The sequence below is a fragment of the Nomascus leucogenys genome, chromosome 6 (assembly GCF_006542625.1).
Source record: "Nomascus leucogenys isolate Asia chromosome 6, Asia_NLE_v1, whole genome shotgun sequence".
Lineage (NCBI taxonomy): Eukaryota > Metazoa > Chordata > Mammalia > Primates > Hylobatidae > Nomascus > Nomascus leucogenys.
This window is the reverse complement of record NC_044386.1, coordinates 69,287,949-69,308,142: the sequence shown is the minus strand read 5'-3', so window position 1 is coordinate 69,308,142 and position 20,194 is coordinate 69,287,949. Positions and strand designations below refer to the sequence as shown.

General features: G+C 55.9%; 1 protein-coding gene across 1 annotated transcript in view; it reads right to left on the bottom strand.

The window, feature by feature from the left end:
- The window catches only part of KLF13 (Kruppel like factor 13), a 51,016-nt gene extending 33,234 nt beyond the window's left edge, over nucleotides 1-17,782 (bottom strand). Inside the window, exon 1 of the mRNA XM_030814375.1 lies at nucleotides 16,696-17,782. Coding sequence (XP_030670235.1) covers nucleotides 16,696-17,272 — 577 coding nt within the window. The 5' untranslated portion in view covers nucleotides 17,273-17,782. The remainder of the gene's footprint in view (nucleotides 1-16,695) is intronic.
- Between the last annotated feature and the right edge of the window lie 2,412 nt (nucleotides 17,783-20,194).

The window sequence follows — 20,194 nt, the reverse complement described above, 5'->3', positions numbered from 1 at the left end:
GCCCCTGGCCTGGCCCAGCCCAGTCTCAGCTCCTAAACAGCAGGTGACCCCTCTTGCCATGGGCCAGCCATGACAGTGGGGTGAAGTCACCCCCAAAGGCCACCAGCCAAGGCACTGAGGAGCCAAGCCTGGCAAATGTCGGGGTGGCTGGGGATTCCTGGCCTTGGTGCCTGGCACCCCTGCCACCTCCCCTGGAGCCCCTGCCAGCCAGACACATGAAAACGTCCAGCCTGGCATGTTTTCAGAGCATGCCCTGGCTTAAAAGGCAGGTGAAGGAGGCCACTCTGCTGACACTCCTCCAGTCCTGCCACAAAGAGGGGAAAGCCTAGGTGCCCACTCCCCTCCTGACACAGGCTAGAGGGGCGGATCTGAGATGTCTCCATCTGCACAGAGATGGGTATGGGTGTGGGGAGAGCCCCACCTCTGGAGCTAGAGTGACAGGCCCAGCGTGGTGTGGGTGCCCAGCGCTAGCAGGAGGTAGCTGCTAAGTATTGGCAGGTGTTTGTCCCAGGGGGTTGGAAAACATCCCCCAGGGCCAATGTCACCCCTGACAGCCAGGCCATTTGTGCACAGTAAGTATTTAGGGCAGCAACCAGGCACGGGCCACCTGCAATGCGTAGCTCTCCTGTCTCTGCTGCCGTCTCACAGGGAGGGACACTGAACACATTATACAAAGACTGACAAGTGACCAAAAGTATGGGTGGGGACAGTGGATCAAGAGGTCTCCCAGGGAAGACTAAGGAGCACGTTAATTCGTATACCAGAGCCTCAGACCTCTCCAAGGAGACCTTCTCCATGGAGTCATGGTGACCTGCAGTCAGTGGGAACATCCCCACACCAGTACTCAGCTTGGCCCGAGGGCTGTGTGCGCTGTTGGAAAGCCAGAGCTGGCCAGCTCTTAACAACAGGCAGTTTAAGTAGAAAACTTTTCCAGTCATTTCTTGAAGTTGGAAATTATCTCCTAACATGAAATCCAGTTCTTGCTCCTGCGGTTCAAGAGACTGACAGCATGGGTGGGCACACAGACTCTGCCAGGGCCCATCAGCACCCACGCCACCTGTGGGTCCTCACTGGAGGCTGGATGCACCCCTCATGCCTCCTTGCCTTCTCCCTACAGGTGAGCAGCCTGAAGGCTGGTCTCCTTCCCACTGCTGGGGGCCGACACCTGGTGGAAGGTGTGCAGACTTAAAGATTGCAGGAGGCTGTTTGGGAGGCTGTATGCACCCAGCCTGTCTGTGGGCACTGCACCCCGCCTTAGGGCTGTGGGCACTGCACTCCACCTTAGGGCTGGGGGCAAGTCTGAAGTCCCGAAGGCATCTGCCTCTGCAGAACGTGCAAATGTGGCCACCCCAGACCTTGCCACTGTTTCTCCCAGGATGGTGTCTGCTGCACACCTGAGCCGGCGGGCTCTGCGCAAGGGTGCAAGACTGTCCCCAGCTCAGGGGCCACTCTACACCCAGTCACTCAGAGCAGAAGAGAGAAGAGGCCACTCATGAGCACAAGAGCAGAGCACGGAGACAGTATGTGCCTCGGCGTCCTCCTCTCCCCAAGCACAGAAGCCTGGCCAGCAGGACGATGCAGAAACCCCATGGCCAGGAGCAGCCCTGACCCCCTCCAGCAAGCAGGCCCTGCCTGGGGAACAGGCACAAGTGTCCACGGAGCAATCAGATGCTGGGAAAGCGAGGAAGGCCATGCTCTCCTTAGTCACTCCAAATGTTCACCTCCAACCACAGGAAGCACTTCCATACCAAATACACTCACAGGAAGACGGAAATAAAGCAGGAAAGGGGTGCGAAGGCCCGGCTCAGCAGCCAAGAGGCCAGCCTCAAGACGGCCTCATGCTTCCCTTTAGGAAACAATCCTCATATTTGCAAACATAGAACTGCTACCCCAAAAAAGAAAGAAAATAAAGAAAAAAATACATATATCCGCAGATGGCCCACGAAGCTCATGAAGGCAATTACTCCTGTAAACAAGAAGTGGAATGCCTATAGAAACAAGTGAAGCCCAGGCAAGACACAAAAATAGCAAACCTAAGTCCTGAGTGGGATTCTCCGGGCTGCTGATGGCTGAGATGCCAACGGCATTGATGAACTCGCCCCACTTGAAGGAGCTGTTATAAAGTGGTCGAGTGAGGCAAGTTTTGCTGCAAACAGGATTTCTGTTGTTCTCTACTGAAGAGCTGTCAGTTAAGAAACCCGTCATGGTGCCTGGGCCTCGGGAGGGGAGGCGGGGCACCCAGCAGGGCGCTGCGTCCCTGGGAGAGCAGCCGGCATCCTCACCCAAGACTGCCCAGTGTGGGGAGTCTCACCCAGAGAATGCCTGGTCTCAGAAAGTCCTTCCCTTGGGGTGGGGTCACTCAGCAGGACTAGCATGGCCACCTGCAAACACAATCTCTCCTGTCCCTGTAAGACTGCCCAAGACTACTGACACAGGGTGCAGGGCAACCTTCAAGCCCACCTCAGACAGGTGGACTTGTCCAGAACTGTTCTGATGACTGGTGACTGAGTCTTTCACCTTGAGGTTGAGGTTTCAGCTCATCTACTTCTGCTAATTAAAAGAGTCTGGCCAGATACAGCCTGTTGGTACCTGAGAGGGGTTGGTTACCTGGTAACACATGAGGCTCACCTGAGACGGGGTCACCACTCCCTAGTCTGAGCATGCCTGATGCCTAGCAACAGGGTCTCCATAGCAACAACAGGATGCTCATAGAAGCTCACAGACTGTACCACTTTTCTGCAGCCAGTCTGGGTTTATCCAGGAAGATACAGACACGGAAGCTGAGGCTGGATGTGCCTAGGGCTGGGATGCCAGGAGCACCATCCCACATGCTGTGTCACAGGGTGACTCTGGGAAGGGGGGCTCAAGGCAGGCTGTGAGGATCCTGGAAAGTGACCCAGCACCTGCTTTAAAACAGTAGTTCTGGGCTGGGTGTGGTGGCTCACACCTGGAGTCCCAGCACTTTGGCAGGCTGAGCTGTGAAGATAGTGTGAGCCCAGGGGTTTGAGGCTGCGGTGAGCCATGATCGCATCACCGCACTCCAGCCTGGGTGGCAGACTGAGACCCAGCCTCAAAAAAAAAAGTTCTGAATTGTCCCAGCCTCAAAAAAAAAAGTTCTGAATTGTCTATGTGTCTGTTTCTTTTCAAAAGAGAAGACAGCAAACCTGTCTGTTCATTTAGGTGCCCATGAACAATACTGCAGGGGGTGAAATTCTGCTCTTGCAAGTTAATCACCACTTACCCGAGACACACACGTACACACACGCGAACAGACACGCACACACACCCCTCCTGCTGGGTGCCTCACCCACATTCTACCCCTATGCTCCTAGAGGCAGCATGACCAGACCCATTTCATAGTGAAAACCCAGAGATGGGCTCAGCCTGTCCCACTCCGAGGCCAGGGCTCCTCATCACTACGCCATAGTGCTGCTGTTTAGATAACAAAGAACCATCAAACAAGAAGGCCTTTCTCTTGATGAAAAATAAAACACTGAAAGGCTCCCAAGGAAGGTCATGCAAATACAACATCTGTGGAGTCAAACTTCCACGAGGCGATCCAATAAGAGACACAGCAATGTCTCAGGGCTCCAGGTCCAGAGTCCAAATTGTCAGGATGAACACAGGGCACAGGGGCGCTGGGTCTCCCGCGAAACTCCCAAGTGTGCTCATGTTTTGGACTCCTTTAACACTTTCCAATACTATTTCAATACCTTTGACTTGAAATTTTTTTCTTTTGTTTTTAAGACAGGATCTCCCCTTGTCACCCAGATTTGAGTGTAGTGGCAAGATCATAGCTCTGCAGCTGCCACCTCCTGGGCTCAAGTGATCCGCCCGCCCGCAGGCTCCTGAGCAGCTGGGACTACAGGTGTGTGCACCACCATGCCCAGTGGAGTCTCACTATGTTGCCCAAGCTGGTCTCGAACTTCTGGGCTCAAGCAATTCTCCTGCCTCAGCCTCCTAAAGTGCTGGGATTACATGCATGAGTTATCATGCCCAACACAAGTTTTTTCTTAAACACTATAAAAAGTGTATTTTCCAGGAAAAAAAATCAAATTCTGCATACATCTTTGAAGGGGGTGATGTTAGCAGGACTGTTTCTGCTTTACAAAGAGAGAAAGGATGACAAGGAGCTGAGCACCCAGGTGAGGAGGGATGCTGGGGCCCTCACCACAGCCCTGTGCCACCCAACCACAGGAGAGCTGTCTGTTCAACAGGGAAACCTGGAACGGCCAGGAGGCTTGGGGTGTGCACAAGCAACACCAGGGACTCATTCCAAAACAAATGCAGCAAATCTTAACATCTTTTTTGGTGCTGAGCTCCCTTGGCGACTGCCACAGCAGCTGCTGCAGAGAGAGGATTTGTAGGCAGGTTCACGCCTGAGGTTGGCTGTGAGGGCAGTGGAGAGATGACCCATGAGGCAGCCCAGCCCAACTGGGCACATCCTCAGCCTGCCTGAGTCGTGAGAAGGGACCCAAATGGACCTGCAAGCCTACAATGAAGACGAGACCCTGAAAACAGGCCTAGAGGCAGAGAGGCTCACAGGACACACCACCCACCAGGGCAACCTGGGTCAGCCCTACTGACAGTAAAATAAACAAAGCCACTTCCCTGGATCCTCACCAGGCTCCTCCATGGGGCGGGTGACTCTGTACAAGATAATGCATGGGTGGGCAGAGCAGGGAAGCCCAGTGAAATCCAAGGTGAAGGGTCAGGCCTGCGCGAGAGCCCGTTGCTGCATCTCCCACAGCAAAGTGTCACCTGGGGCTCTCCCATGAGACAGCAGGCGGGGGGTGGGAGGACATCCACTGGGCGCAGCCAGCCCAGGCTACCTAGGTGAGCAGTTAGAATTTAACAGCAAACACCAACAAGGTATAAACAAGCACATGCCCTGACCTGCAGGGAGGGGGCCAGGCCTCTGGCGGGAGAGTCCAGCACTGGGTGGGAGGGCGCTCCTCGGGCTCAGTCAGACTCATCAGCCTTCAGACAGCTTCTGGAAGCACCAGTTGTGGGTATCTGAACACCCAACAGGGGAGAGGCATCTCCCCAAAATTTTCCATGGAACTTAATTAGCCTCAAAGCCAATAAAATCCTGGTGTGGTGTCCACGTAAGCACGCCTGGTCCCTGGATCGTGGCCAGTGCTCTCCCAGCCTCCCGTGCCAGCTGTCAGCAGTGGGGGGCCCTCTGTGCTGCCCCCGCACTGCCTCACCAGGGCCTTGCCACCGTCTAAAAGAAAAGTCAATGAATCACTAAAACATTCCTCCTATAAAGGGAAGACAAATGTTTATTAAGAAATTATAGAAACCAGGTCAGACATTTTGGTATCTTAGTCATTCTTGCTAATTAAAAAAAAAAAAAAAATCAAAATAGAAACCCATCCTAGAAACTTGAGACAATGGGAACTTCTCTAGCCAGGAGCACTTGGAGCCGTGGCGCAGCCCAGTTGCCAAGGCAACCCAGTGTTTACCTCCAGTTCTGCTGTGTAGGAGGACCCTGACCGTGAGCAGGGACAGTCAGCCAAGCCACCTCCTCCCAACACCCCAAGGGACAGGCCGCCAGGGCATCCCCAGAGGGCGGAAGGAGGAAGCCACAGCCTCCTCCACAGTGTCTCCCAGGCTGAGCAGCTACAGACAGCACAAAGGAGGGGTGCCTTCACCCTCCCTCCTCAGGCCCCCCTGGGGTCTGCTCCCCTGTATACCCACCTGCTGCTTGTCCTGAGGGCTGGAAACCCCCGAAGGCTGTTAAAGAAATGCTCAGATCCCACAGTACAACGGGGAGTAGAAGAAGTGAGAACGGGGCCAGACTGAACCTCAGCTGGGCAGACAAGGAGCTCAGTTCCCATCCATTAACCCGGCCAGGGCCAGGATCCCAGCAGGCTGCTGGCCCCCCTGGTTTGCAGAGGAGGAGCAGAGAGACCAGGGGGCAGAATGGCCCAAGATGGAGTACCTCATTAGGGACCAAGGGTATACATCCTCTGGCTTGGCTCCAGGGTCCCACCCTCCATCCTGAAGGCTGGTTCAGCCTACACAGCCACGGCTGGGCACGCACTGCTGCTTCCTACCCTGCTCTTGTAGAGACTGGCCTTTAAGTGATGCAGCCCCACCGGGGTTCATGGGGCTGGGAGAAACAAACATCGTGCTGCAGCCCACACCACCTGGCCAGATGCCTCAAGACTGGGTTACTTCCAGTGGAACGATTGTTCTGAGACTTGGCTGCATGGCTGACCACGTGTGCCTGTGCATACGCAAGCACACACACACATGCACGCAAATACGGGCATATATATATATACACACGCACACACACACACACGCACACACTCACATAAATACCCATCTTCCAAGGCCATGTGCAGTGCTAGATGTGCAAAGGAATTCAAATGCTTGGCTCATAATCCAGGGCAACTAGGAAGATCAGGGAAACAAACTTTGAAGTTTCTCAAAGGCTAAAGTGAGTGAACTTAAGAATGATATGGTTTGTCCAAAGCAAACTGCTGAAGAGTACTACCCAGTGCATCATTATGGAAACTTCAAATCACAAGCTATAAGTAGCCAAGGCTGTATTTCCTGTAAGACTCTAAAGCCTGACAGTAATTCAGGACAACCACCTACCTGCTCGCCAACACAGCAGCTCTACACCTGTGACAGTAGACACTGAAGGGCTCCTGCTCTATCAGCCACAAAGGGGACACAGTGTAAAGTGCTAAAACTAATTTCAACGTTGATAGAAGACGGTATCCTGCAAGGCCCCTCAGGCTTACCCAGAGAATGCCCTGGCACCTTAGGCCAAGCAGCAAAGTACAGCCATGCACCACCTAATGACGTTTCAAACAATGACAGTCCACGTGGGATGAGAGGCTGGTCCCATAAGACGATACCCCATTTTAATTGTACCTTTTCTATATTTAGACACAAAATGCTTACCATTGTGTTACAGTTGCTTATAGTATTCAGGACAGTACCATGATGTACAGGCTTGCAGCCTAGAAGCAAGAGGCTACACCATACAGCCTAGGTGTGCAGTAGGCTATGCCATCTAGGTGTGCATAATAAGTGCATTCTATGATGTTCACATGAGGACGAAACTGCCTAACGACACATTTCTCAGAACACACCCCTGTCATTAAGCAACCTGTGACCGTAATTTTAGAAAGGGCCTGCCATGCAAGCAGAAAAAAAGGGCGCTCTGGAGAAGATAATAAAACCTTGGGCATCTTCCCTCAGAATGCACAGCTGCAAGGGGCCAGAAACCCTGTGGGTCCTCATGTGCTGCTGTGCAAGGCCTTCTTCTGCCACACCATCCATGCTAGGAGACAAAAACGACAACTGGTGGACAAGCACAGGAGAAACCTTCCACGTGTAAGGCGGGCGGAGAAAGGAAGTGAGACCTCAGCGATGGGATGAAGGGAATCTGAGTCCCTGCCTGCCCTGCCATGGGCCACTTAGCATGCCTAGTGGGAGAGGGACATGGGGGCAGATGGCACCCCTGTGGATGCCTTCAATGACGAGTAGGCAAACCAGACATGGCCAGCCATGCAGGTGAGGACAATGGGCAGTAAGTCTGGAGGGCAGATAGGCCAAAATATGCAAAGCAAGACCATGGAGAGCCTGCCAAATGCTCAGACTGTGTGTCACATTTTACATATCCCAGATTCGGATGTGTGGGAACCATGTCATTAACTCCCATTTATCTGCCCTGGTCTATGAAAACATGTTGGGGTTTGTTGTTGCTATGATGCCTGGGTGCACCCAAGGTGCTGACCCTGGCTCCCAGATCCTGGCTTTGAGCAGCACCCCCAGCCAGCGGTCCAGGTGAATAGCCTTAACCTTTTTGGTAACCCGAGACCAATGACCTGCTGGACCCCTGCCCTCTGCCCTACTCCCAGTCAACAAAGGAGTCAGGTTCTGAGACTCACACAAGCCTTTGCTCTATTTCCAATCTCTTTTCCAACAATTCCTTGCAGACACCCCTATTCATGCTCTGCCATCAACTTTAACTTCTACCAATAGCCCTAAACCAAATTCCCTTTATTCTTTTTCTTTTTAGTGAACATTTAGACGATAAAAGAGTTAAAGACAAGTAGAAAGGCTCAGAGAAGTTTATCAGAGGAGGAAATTCTGGCTGTATCACAGGCCCTGCACATACTTAGGTGTGGCCCAAGAAGGACTCTCAGGTCTCGCTAACCCGTGCATACCTGTTAGATCTCCAGGGAGCACCTCACCACCTCCCACATGCCAGGACACTTGGCCTCCCCATCCACAGCTTGGACCCACATATGGAAGCACAAGGCCCTTGCCACTAGCTGCCAGTGCTCCAAAAGGGAGTGAGGAGGCCCCAACCAGGGCCCTGACCACTTGCTAGGCTGCTCAGGCATCACCTCACCTCCCATGTGTGTCCAGTGGACGCTGGGGCCGGGGGAGAAGCCCGTGGCTCCTCTGAGCCCACGTCATCCTCTCCCCACTCCCAAGCTTCCTCCCACCTGGCCTGTGCTCACAGGAGACAAGCACGTGACACAACTCCACCTTTAGAAACTTTAACTGAGATAGGAGGCCCAGGTAGGCTCTGAGCCACATGCTCTTTGGTGAGCGATTTTTGCTCTGGGCCTTCAATTCTTGCAGAGCTCTTTCATGATGCAACATGGGCTCCAGCTTCAAGGAGACGAGCCTGTGCCCTGTGCCTGGGGACCCAGGGTCACTCATCCATGCAGAGTAGGCCACACCCCTGTGGCACCAGCATAAGGACATTTAATCTGAGGCATCAAGCCTCAGTGCTCCAAACAAGTCACCTTGGGACAGACTGGCCAATGGCCACGGAGTGTAGCCAAGTTTCTGGTTAGCAAGTGTTTTTGTGTGATGAACTTCAAAAACGGAGAACAATAAACAGAATCCTGCCCCTGCCAAGTGTGCTCTGTCTTGTTTGTCCAGAATGATTTGACCAGGGACTGGTCAAGGCTGTGTTTCTGGTGCTCGGTGCCATGCTGTGCCCTCCCCCTGCCCCGCCACCACACACACACACACACACACACACACACACACACACACACACACAGACACACACACACACACAATGCCCAACAGCAAATGGCGATCACAGCCTGGCCCTGCATCAGGAGGGGAACTGAAGCAGTGTGGAGGACACAGGAGCCCAGTCACTCTGCTGGGCGGGGCAGCAAGGTGCGAAGGCATAGCCCCTTCACCACAGCCCTAGTTTCAACTGAGCAAACTCCATGTCTCCCCAAAGCGCCTGACTCACAAACAGCTGATAACGTTTGCTGGGGGTGAAGACGGACCTAAGATCTAAAACTGAACTAGAAATCAGAAGTTCCACATAGTTACTATGTTCCAGGTGTGGATGCTCCCCCGTTCAGCAAGCACATGAGCAGGGTGCCACGTCCACTTACACACACCCATATGCGTTTATACACATGTATGTGGCTATGGAGGCATACAAGTGTGTTTATGGCCAAATGGCAGAGCTTTTGGTTGGGTGAGGATTTCTTCTGTGCCTAGTACCCAATTGATGCCAAGAGTAAAACAAGTTCAAGTTTCCATTATTTTGGCCCAGAAGAGTGTCCAAAGCCTTCTGAACTCAGTATCTCCCACCCCGAGGACTGCACTGGTGGCTGTCTTCATGACCCCAACCCCAGCCACACAGCACTGCGGCTGCTTCTGAATTGCCAAGCTGGTGAAAAGTTTATTCCCATCTCGACAGGAAGTTGACTTCTCAAGAAAATAATTCCATTTGGGGCTTTGAAAGGAAAGAAAATGCCGGGTGCGGTGGCTCAACGCCTGTAATCCCAGCACTTTGGGAGGCCGAGGTGGGCGGATCACCTGAGGTCAGGAGTTCAAGACCAGCCTGGCCAACATGGTGAAACCCCGTCTCTACTAAAAATACAAAAATTAGCCGGGCATGGTGGCAGATGCCTGTAATCCCAGCTACCTGGGAGGCTGAGGCAGGAGAATCGCCTGAACCTGGGAGGCAGAGGTTGCAGTGAGCCGATATCGTGCCATTGCACTCCAGTGTGGGGGACAAGAGCAAGACTTCGTCTCAACAAAAAAAAAAGGAAAGAAAAACAGGCTCAAGTGTGTGGACTTAGGACAATTTTTGTTTATTTCTTGAAAGCACATAACAACTCACGAGGACTTGGAGAGTGTCACCTGCTGTAGGCCCTCTCCAGCCCTAGGAGACAGGCTGCCTGTGGCCACAGGGCCGGCATTCAGGTGGGCTGACCAAGAACACACTCACAGCTACCCTTGAGCTGGCTATTAATACTATCTGGAGCCACTTTCATTCAAAGGAAAATCAGGGTGTCTCGTCTGTTTGGGGAAAGGAGCACCCAGGCCTCCTCTAGGTGGTCCTTTGACTTCAAAAGCCTTCCAAAGCTGAACCCAACCCCCAACATCTCTCCAGTCAAGGAAGTTGGAAGATGTACTAGAAACCAACCAGGTGGATGGAAGTGGCTGAGCCTGGCTGCCCACCTTAACCATGTGATCCTGCAGTGGGACAGGCTAATATCCCATTCTCCCACCCCCATGAGGCAATGGAAGTGCCCAACATCACCTGTGCCATATTTTGGACCAAAATTTGTTTAAACCAGACCTGATCACGGGAAAAAATCAGATCAATCCAGATTGTGAGTTGTTCTACAAGACAACTGGCTTCGGGACTTCAAATGCCAGCGTAACATAATAAAGGACCAAAAGACGGGAAACTAGCCTAAACTAAGGGAAACTAGAGAGGACAACCAAATGCAATGTGTGATTAACTGGATCCTGAATCCTATACTGGACATTTTAGGAATCGCTAGGGGAACTGAACATGGACTGTGTATCAGATAATATATAAAGAGAGAGGCGAGATGGAAAAGGGAGAAAAATATAGACAAAAAATTAATTTTTCTTTCTTTAGAAAGAAAAAGAGGAGGAAAGGAGAAAAATGTGGCAAAATATTACCCAATGACCCTATGGGAAGAGCATAGGAGTGTTCACTATACTACTCCCTCAACTTTTAAGAAGCAGTAAAAATCTGTGCGGGAAGCCGTGTGCTGGGGACATCCAGATTTCTACTACTACGGGGCCCTGCTCACCTGCAGTCACCTGAAACACTGGTCCAGACAGGAGTGGCAGTAGGACACAGCAGGTACACCCACCTCAGGGGTGGCTGCCCAGGCTCAAGCCCCAGCTCCAATCTCTGTTCCACCCTCACTTACGGTGTGACCTTGGGCACGATTCCTAAGACACTGGAGCCTTAGCTTCCTTATTTGAAATTTAGTAATAATAATAGAGCCTACTTCATAGGGTCCTTGTGAAGATTAGATAGCTTGATGTAAACTAATACAAACAGAACAATGCCTGGCCCCTAGAGCAAACAGTCTGGAAGTCTTAGGATTGTGAAAGCTGAGTGTACCTTTCTAGAAGTTTTTATTTTTAAAACTATTTTAACTGCTTCCTGAAAGCACAAACTGAACACACTTCACAGTGCCTTGTTATCTCAAGATCCCTGCTAGAGTGTTTGTTATGCCAGGGTCTCTCATACAGACCTCAGGGACTGCTGCGGAGAAACATGTGCCCCTCCACAAATGGCCCCACGCTTGTTCCAGCGCTGGTTGACTGTAGGGCTCCTTCATGACCCATTTAAACACACACACTTACACACGCATATGTTAACAACCTGCTGGTTTGTTTCCTCCCTTCCCTTTAGCTGCTATCCATGTCTTTTGCCCTTCCCCAGTAACCAGTCGGATTAAAGCTATGTGTAAAGTGGGAGCACACAGGACCTAAGGGCAGGAGGCTGTCAGAAGCTTGAGAAGCGGGCTTCATAGCACCTACTCAGAAGGATCGGGCCCCCATCTCTACTGTGTTCCAGACATGTGAAGCCCCAGACACAGGCTACTGGTTTAATGAACTGCGTCCTATCAGTTCACTCAGGCAGCACAGCCTCCAGCCTTCTTTCAACAGGGGGGGAAGGGGGGTTGGAGATGGCACCACACCAGCCCCCACCCAACTGCTCTGGGGCTGAGCACCCACCACACACTTTCCAGTCTCTGTAAAACCAGAACTGAAGATGGCCAGGACAGCCAGCCACCAGGCGTGCGGGAGTGACAGTGGTTTTGCTAGTACTGTTTTAAATGTTCTCAATGTTCTCACACATGCAAAAGGAGAACTGGGAGAAGTAAACATTTTCAAGAAGGTGGAGTGGCGACACCACAGGTCTCTCCCTCAGAGGGGGGACCAACAAGTGTGGTCTATTTCCTTTAAAAACATAACATAGTAACTCCACAACAAAGTTAACCAACACTTATCAACCCTGTCAATACCACCACTAGGTCTCAATCCTACAGAAATGCCAGCTCCCCTGCACCAAGACACACACACACCAGAGTCCACTGCTACACAACTTGTAATAGCAAAACAAAAAACAAAAAACAAAAAAAGGCAATGTAGCTGTCCTTTCCATAAGTGAAGGGTAAATAAGTTACAATGCAGCCATATAACCACATCTTGGAATACCATGAGGCTGTGAAAATGAATGAAGATGCCTCGTTTAAGCAAACACACAGAACAAAATGCCAGCAGTGAGATGTTTGCTAGGATCCTATTTAAGTATGTTTCAAAATGTCTACATGGATACACACGTATGCATGCGTGCAAATCCATCTAGAAGGTCTGTAAAGAAAAACACCAACGTGGGGTAACAGTGGTTTGGTGGCGGTGCAGGCTGGCACCTCCCATGCTGCATACACTTCTGCATTGTTTGAGGAGTTTCACAACTAGGGCCACTGGCAGCCTGGGACTTCGAGGGTGTGAGAGGGAGGGGTGGGTTTGCTGAGCCACTGGCCTGCGTGTGTCTCTGAACAAAGCACGAACCACCAACAAGCCTCGCTTTGCCCTGTTTAAAGGAGATCCCGCCCAGATGCCCTCTGCTCTGCCAGATGTCCTCTGCTCTGCTTTCCCAGGCAGCAGCATCAGGGAGGACCTGCAGGGTGCCCAGGGGGCGGTGTGCTTGGAAACAAGTCTCCAAAGCCGGAGTGTGCCCTGGGGGAGGAGTCGCAATAATCTGTTAGGATCGAATCCTTGCTTCAGTGGGTTAAGATAAATTTCAGGTGAACCCCACCCAAATTATCACAGGAAATGGCTGACAGAATGTGATCTTACTCTACTTCCCTCCTTCACCCAAACAGGGCCAAGTGACCACAAACATGCCTCAGGTTCTGCAGGAGGGAAGGCTGGGCACGCCACTGTGCCCACCTTTCCATGGGACCCCCAGAACCCAGAGAGGGCCCAGCATGCAGAGATGTTTTGGCTCCAGCACTGGAGGGAAACAGGACACACAGCAGTTTTGAAAACAATTATCTGTGGGTACAAATAGGTAGAAATGTATTCAGGGTCTCTCTGCCAAGAAAGACCAAGTGGCCATTCTGCTGGGGGCCTGCCAAGTCTCCCCATTCAGGACAACACGCAGGACTCTCCAGAGGCAGGATCTGGGCAACCAGTCTGCCCTCAAGAGGGCCCCAGCCTGACCTATCTGAAGGTGAGTCCTTGAATTTCTGCATTAAAGCACCTCAGGCTCCAAGAAAATCTGCTCCTGGTCTTGCTGCTCCCCTAAGCCCCTCTGAGCAAACTTTCCAGGTCTGGACTGGGAAGTTCTCATTGGCCAAATAATAAAGCAGCACGAGCTGTAAAGATGCTTTTCTTGGTTTTGTGTTATCATGCATTGTTACAACATCAACAATTACCTAAATGTGACAAAGACCAATGTGTCCACAGGATAATTCCTCGGAGAGTGGGAGTGGGAGACCAAACTGCTAAACAGCTAACCAGGACAGAAAGCTCTTAGCATGAAGCTGTTCAGAGAGTGGGGGTGGAAAATCAGAGCAGAGCCACGGCCAAGGGACCACAAGCGCCTCCAGAGTCAAGGCTGACCCTTGCACTTCCCAAAGGGTCTTCACATACTTGACCCTCATTTCCCTGAAGACTTTGCAGGTGGTCAGGGCAGACATCACCAAGGTGCAAGGAGATCTGGGAACCGGTCCCTGGTCACATAGAGGAACAGCACAGAGCAGCTGGCTACCTTCCTGGTTTTGATATTCACCCACTGCCATGAAATTACTGTGGATCCTGGAAATGCGGGAAGTGGGGCGGGGGCACCTTCCCGTGCCTAATGGAGTACAAGGCCCGGCATGACCTCAGTCACTGACTGCAGAGACCCCACAATGCTGCTAGAGGCCCACAAACCACGGACACCTGAGCCCACGGCTGCAGCGAAGCCACCACCTTGTGGCCTGCCTTCTCAGTCATCTCTGAGGCCTGCCTGGGTTTCTCCCTTCTGCAAGATGCTCCTTTCTCCCCCCACAGCAAGCTCCTCTTCTCCCTTGAGGAACACCAGTTACTTATGCTCTGCACACCTGGGCAGGGGCTGGAAATGGGCTTCCCAGGGGTGCCCTCCACCAGATGCTGAACCAGACTACCTTCAGAGGTAGGTTTCTGGGCAGTGCAACTCTCATAATGGGTCACCTGGGGTACCGGTAACATGCATTCCCAGCTGCAGGCTGGAACTGTGTGTACTAGGTCGGCATCAGGGGCCTGGAAATCTGCGTTCTTCCCAACTCCCCGCCACCCCGCTGCCGGAGCCCTGTGCACTTCCGACTTAGAGGCCGGCTTCCACTCTGGAGGTAGGACTTCTGATGTCTGCACACCTGAAGGGTGGAATAGCTTCTCTGCTTCAAGAATGGGCACCGTAGCACACTGCAGACACTCAAAGGGTTGGTCCCATTCTCTTTTGCCTGCCTTCGGTTTCCAGGCGCTCCGAGGAAACCGGCCCCACCTACGGCGGGAGGCCCGGGTCTCCAGCGCCCCTGCGCCAATATTCTAGTCAAGGGGCTCGCGCGGGGCCAGAGCCTGAAGCGGGAGGTGGACCCACCACCAGGAAGACATCCCAGGGCTGAGGCCCTGACGAGCCGGCCCCGCCCACGACGGCGAGCCCCTCCCCTAGGCCACCCCCCTCCTCAATTCCCCGCTACCGGTGCTGCCGAGTGTCAGGCCACCCTGACAGGAGCGGTAGAAAAATTTCCCAAACATTAAGAATCCTGCCCAGCACGGGCATCGTCCCTCAAAGCGCATCTCAACCCCAGCCACGCCCCAATCGCTGCCCCTACCCGATACTCAGGGTCCACCTGGAGCCGAGCTGAGCCTAGCCTGGCCCCTCCCCCAGGGCCACACCCACCCTGCGCCGCGTCCCGAGCTGAACTCTCAGCCCACACTGACTCCCACCCCCAACCTGAGCCCCCACACCCTTAACTGACCCGGAATGTCTAGAAACGGCCCCGCTCTCACCCTCTACCCCATCACCTGCCACGTGGTTTGGGGCGGCCACAACAGCCTCCCGGGGGAAAGTTAGTCCGAGATCCGAAAGCCTCACCTGCAGACCTCGGGCCCTTTCAGTTCCAAATGTACCGGAAAAAAAAGGGGCCTTCAGTTCTAGGATATCCAAGACTGCAGCTTCTTTTTATGCCTTTTAATCACTATGTGAACTATTTTACAAATGATAGACCACCACCCTTGGTCACAAGGCAAGAGTATTCAGTACACGGGTTTTCAGCCTGCCCCCAAGGTATAAGAGGTGAGTGTCACAGAAGAACTCACGTGAGCTCAGAGGAAGCATACAATTCTTTACACCAAAATGGGGAAGGATTGCCGTCCATTAAAATATGTTCATCTTTGTGTTAAAAACGAAACAAAGGGGGGAGGGAACCGCCACAGATGAATCAACTACAAAGTATCGGGCCGCGCGTGGGAACTGCTGCCGCTGGGCTGGCGGGGGCGGGCGGTGATCCCCAGGCTGGAGGCTCAGCGCCCGCCCTGGCGCAGGTGCCGCCCGCCCCGCACCGGCGCAGGGCAGGTGAGAGGTGGGCAGGCGAGAGGGCAGCATGGAGGATGGGCAGCGGCCAGGGCATTCCTTTCCGCAGAGAGCCTCGAGGCCGAGGAGCCCTAGGGCCGGGCGCGCCCCAGCCGGGCCGGATGGGCGGGGGCTCCCACAAAGAGCCGCAGGCGGGGAGCGGGACCCGGGACCGCCGCCCGCATCGCCCAGCGCCACCGCTGACTTTGGCCACGACAAATTAAACCTTAAGAGTGCTGAAAAATTACAGGAAAAAGAAAGCGAAGAATGTGCCGAGCGGCGAAGGAAGCCTTGTCCCTACGTGAACTTCGCCCGCCGCGCGCCGGGGCCGGCCCCTCCCCTCCTGAGCGCGCGCCCGGGCAGCGGGGGAGGAGACGAGAAGGACCCCGGAGAGCTTCCCCTGCCCCCGCTCCGGGCGCCCCACCGTCACGAGTGCCGCCTGCGGTCCACACCCAGGCCGCCCGCACCTGCCCGCGCCGCCTCCCGGCCGGGCGGGGTCCCCGCCCCCGGCCCAAATGACTACATCCGCCCCCGCGGCCCCACCCGAGCGCGCCCAGGGAGGGGGCGTGCCCGGCGGGGGCGCGGTCGCCTGGCGGGCGCCGGCTCCGAGACCTAGGACCCGCCTCGCGCGGCGCGCGGGGCCAGCCGCGGGTCGGAGCGGCGAAGGAAGGGGCGAGGCCCGGGGCAACCCGGCCCGCCCGGCCCCCACCTCGCACCCCGCCGGCGGCTCCGGGGGCGTGGTCGGGCAGCTCGCGCCGACCCCTTCCGCGCGATCCGGGCGCCCGCGCCGCCCCACTGACCTGTGTGAGTTCTCAGGTGCGCCTTGAGGTGCGAGGATTTCCCGTAAACTTTCTCGCAGCCCGCGTAGTGGCACTTGTGCTTCCTCTGCGGGGACTCGAGGTCGGCGCGACTTCGGCCCCGCCGGCCCCTTTGTCTGAGGCCGGGCTCGCCGCTCCCCGCGGGCCCCGGCTCCCGCTCGGGCTCCAGCCCCGCCTCGGGCTCCGGCTCGCTCCACGCCGGGCTGGGGGGCGCGGCCGCCGCGCCTTCGGCGCTGGGGGAGGCCGGCTGGGGGGCGGGCGGCGGCAGGCGGCAGGGGGTCCTCGCTTTCCGGGCCGCGGCGCCCTCTCTGCGCTCCGCCGCGGCGGGCGCCGGCGCTTGCTGGTTGAGGTCCGCTAGGATCCGCGCCACCACGAACAGCGAGGCGCTGTCCTTACCGTCGCGGCGCTCCTCGACGCGGGGCAGCGTGGGGGTGGCGGCCACGGCCGCGCCCTCGGGCCGGGACTCCGGCCCCTCCCGCGGCCCATGCACGACCGCGCGGCTCGACATGGACACGAGGCACTCGGCGGCGAAGTGGTCCACATAGGCGGCGGCTGCCATGCTGCGGGCTGGGGCCGGCGGCGGTGCTCTTGCTGCGAGGCGTCAGCCGCGCATCCGCACCCACGGCCTCGGGAGAGCGGGCGGGGGGCGGGGGCGCGGCGCGCCCTCTCCTCGGGCTGGGCTGGGCTGGGCTGGGCGCGCAGCCGCCTGTGCCGTCACCCGCGCGGCTCCGCGTCTGCGAGGCGCCGGCCCGGCCAGGCACCGAAAAGTGAGCGCATGGGGGGCGCGGGCGACTGGAGTCCCTGCCCGGCGTCAGGGGCGGCCGGTTCTAAGGATGCCGAGCGGCAACGTTAAGGACTACCGCGCCAAGTCGCGGCCGCAGCTTCGCCGCGCATTGTGGCTGGCGGGACAGCTGCCGTGCGCGCCGCGGCTCGGTGTGGGCGGCCTGGCCCCAGGGGTGGGCGGGGCCGGGGCCACATCTGGACCCGACGTCAGCCCCCAGCCACATCCTGGCGGCGCAGGTTACAGGCGGCGGCGGCCACGGGGAGCTGCGCGCGCGGAGGGGGCGGGGAGCCCAGAGCGCGCACCGGCGGAACGGAGCGGTCGCGTGCCCGCGCCTGGGGAAGGGGGCGTGACTGAGGGCCGGGACAGACGCCATTGGTCCGTGGGTTCATGGCTAGGCCAATCCGGGCCGCAAGAGGGGCGTGCCGGGTCCCGGGCCCTGCGCGAGGCCAGTGGGCGTGTCCCCCGGGCCGGTGGGAGGAGGGGCGGAAACTGGAGTGGGGCGCGCTGACGCATGACGTCCGGGGACGGTGGGCCGGGTAGTCGCGGCGCGGAGCGGCTGTCCGTACCCCCCGCGGCGGGGACACAGCGGGCACTTGTCTGCCGGAGCTTTTGTGTGGTGACAGCCTTGGCCCCCGGTATGGAGGGGAGCGGTTTCTGGAGAGCGCCATTTGTTCCGCCCGCGATGGGCGCCGGCGGGGAGGCGTGTCTGCCCGGCTGGGCGCGGGGCTGCCTAGGGGCGGAACGTACTCGCGCCGCGCCCTCCGCCGCCGGCTTGCCGGGTGGCCGCGCCTAGAGCCTCAGGCCGCTCGCCCTCCCCACGCCCCTGCCTTGCAGAGCTCCGGGAGTCCGGGCGGGGCAGCTCCCGCGGGAGGGACAGACTCTTCGGGCTCGTTCCTGGCGGCTGGGATCCGGGGTGCGGCCGCGCTGTCCTTGAGCTCGGGTCAGCCCGAGCAGGACTAGCCTCGGCTGGCGGTGAGCCTGGCAGCCCGGGTGGCGTGGCGCGCCCACCGTGGCCTGTGCCTCCAGAAGCGAACTACGTGCCAGGGCGGCCGGCGCCGCTGCTGAGGGAACGCGGGGCCCCTTCCTCCCCCTCCCGCCCCAGGCCCGCTGCCAACTCTTCTAGGCTGTCCCTCTCCCACCGCGGTCGGGGGGGCTTCAAACGCCACCAGCTGCGAGGACCCCGCCCACCGCGCCCCACCCGCCCGCTGTCTGGGCCTCCCGGAGGAAATGCTCGGCTGCGCCCAGCCCGCGCCTCCTAGCCCGGGCCGGGCCAACTTGCCCTTGACTCTCCCGGTAACCCCTACCCCAGCCCGCGGCCCCAGCCATTCTGCAGGCCTGGGCCGTCCTCGGAGACGCCGGTGAATAACTTCCCACCGCCGCAGAACCGGGCTCAGCAAACCCCCTACTGCCTTGCCCCGGTGCATTGTGCTTAATGGACGTTCGAGGGAGTCAGCCACCCTTGCTGTGTTCTGAGAGGAGCCTGGAGAATGAAGGATCCCGGGCACTCACCCTCATTGGACCCCAGCAGTGGGAGGGGGGTGTCATTCTTCTCTCAGAATTAAGGTTAATAGCCTAGTTCAAGTTCTCACCAAATTAATTTGGGGTTGGAGCTCAGTAAGACTGCTTTTCAGATAACCGACGGGGGACTGAAACAGCCATTCTGGGTTGCGTGTTACAGTGAACGGCAAACTGCATGGATGTTTGAGCATCCTCAGTATCTGTAACTAAAACCCTGAAATGCGGTCTCGCTGATTTGAGTTGCTACCCTCTGGGGAAACTGAAGGTGCTGGACTGGGTCTGGTCTCTCTAGGAGGGTCTGTGCTTGGTAGAAAGTAATCATGTTTCTTCCAGGCAGATTGTGTTGATGACATTTAATAAGAGACGTGTGTCCTGACCAAGTAATGATTCGGAATGTTCCTCCATTCCCACCACATGTCACAATCAGTCACTTCTTAAGGAAGGAGTGGTCCTACACCAGCTTATCAGCCACCCATACCCTCCTGGCCCCTTTCCAGCCAGCAGAATTCTCCCCAATCTTCAAGGTGCCACGTCTCCCCACTGGGTCACCCCAGCCGGCATACACAATGGTAGGCCGCCTAGAGTCTGCACTATTCTAATATTGGGCTACTACAGCCATGAACAAAACAGGCCTGCCTTGAGTGAAGGGATGCACTACGTGGTCAAGGGTCCTCTGCACTGATGGAACCCCTTCCAAGAATTTTCCAAGAATGTGAGTCCCAAAGAATTTTGACTGTGCCCTGTGGCATTCTGGATAGAAAGCTGAGCCCCTTGGCTGGTTTCTCAAAAATCCTCTCATCAAGCATTTGATGATTGTCGGGGTGTTCACTGACTTTATCCCAAACCTACAAAGTGTCTTCCGGACAGACACAGCTCTTCCCCAAAGAAAATCTCCTCTTAGCTGAGAGTCCGTGTTTTCTAAGTAAGATTTTGACAGAGATGACCTATGTATATGTGAGGGCTGGGCCGTCTCGTTTCAAATGGAAGCAACAGAAAAGCAGAGCAGGTGTGTCTGGGGAGTATAGAGACTAAAGGCTGAAAGGGTGGTTGAGTTTCTGGGTAAAGTTGGTGGATGGTTAGTATGTGTTGCCTTTAACTTCCTTCTGGAGCATTTGTTAGAAGGCAGAAATCCACAAAGACAGGAGAACAAGAGGAAGTAACAGCAACACAGTTTTTGAA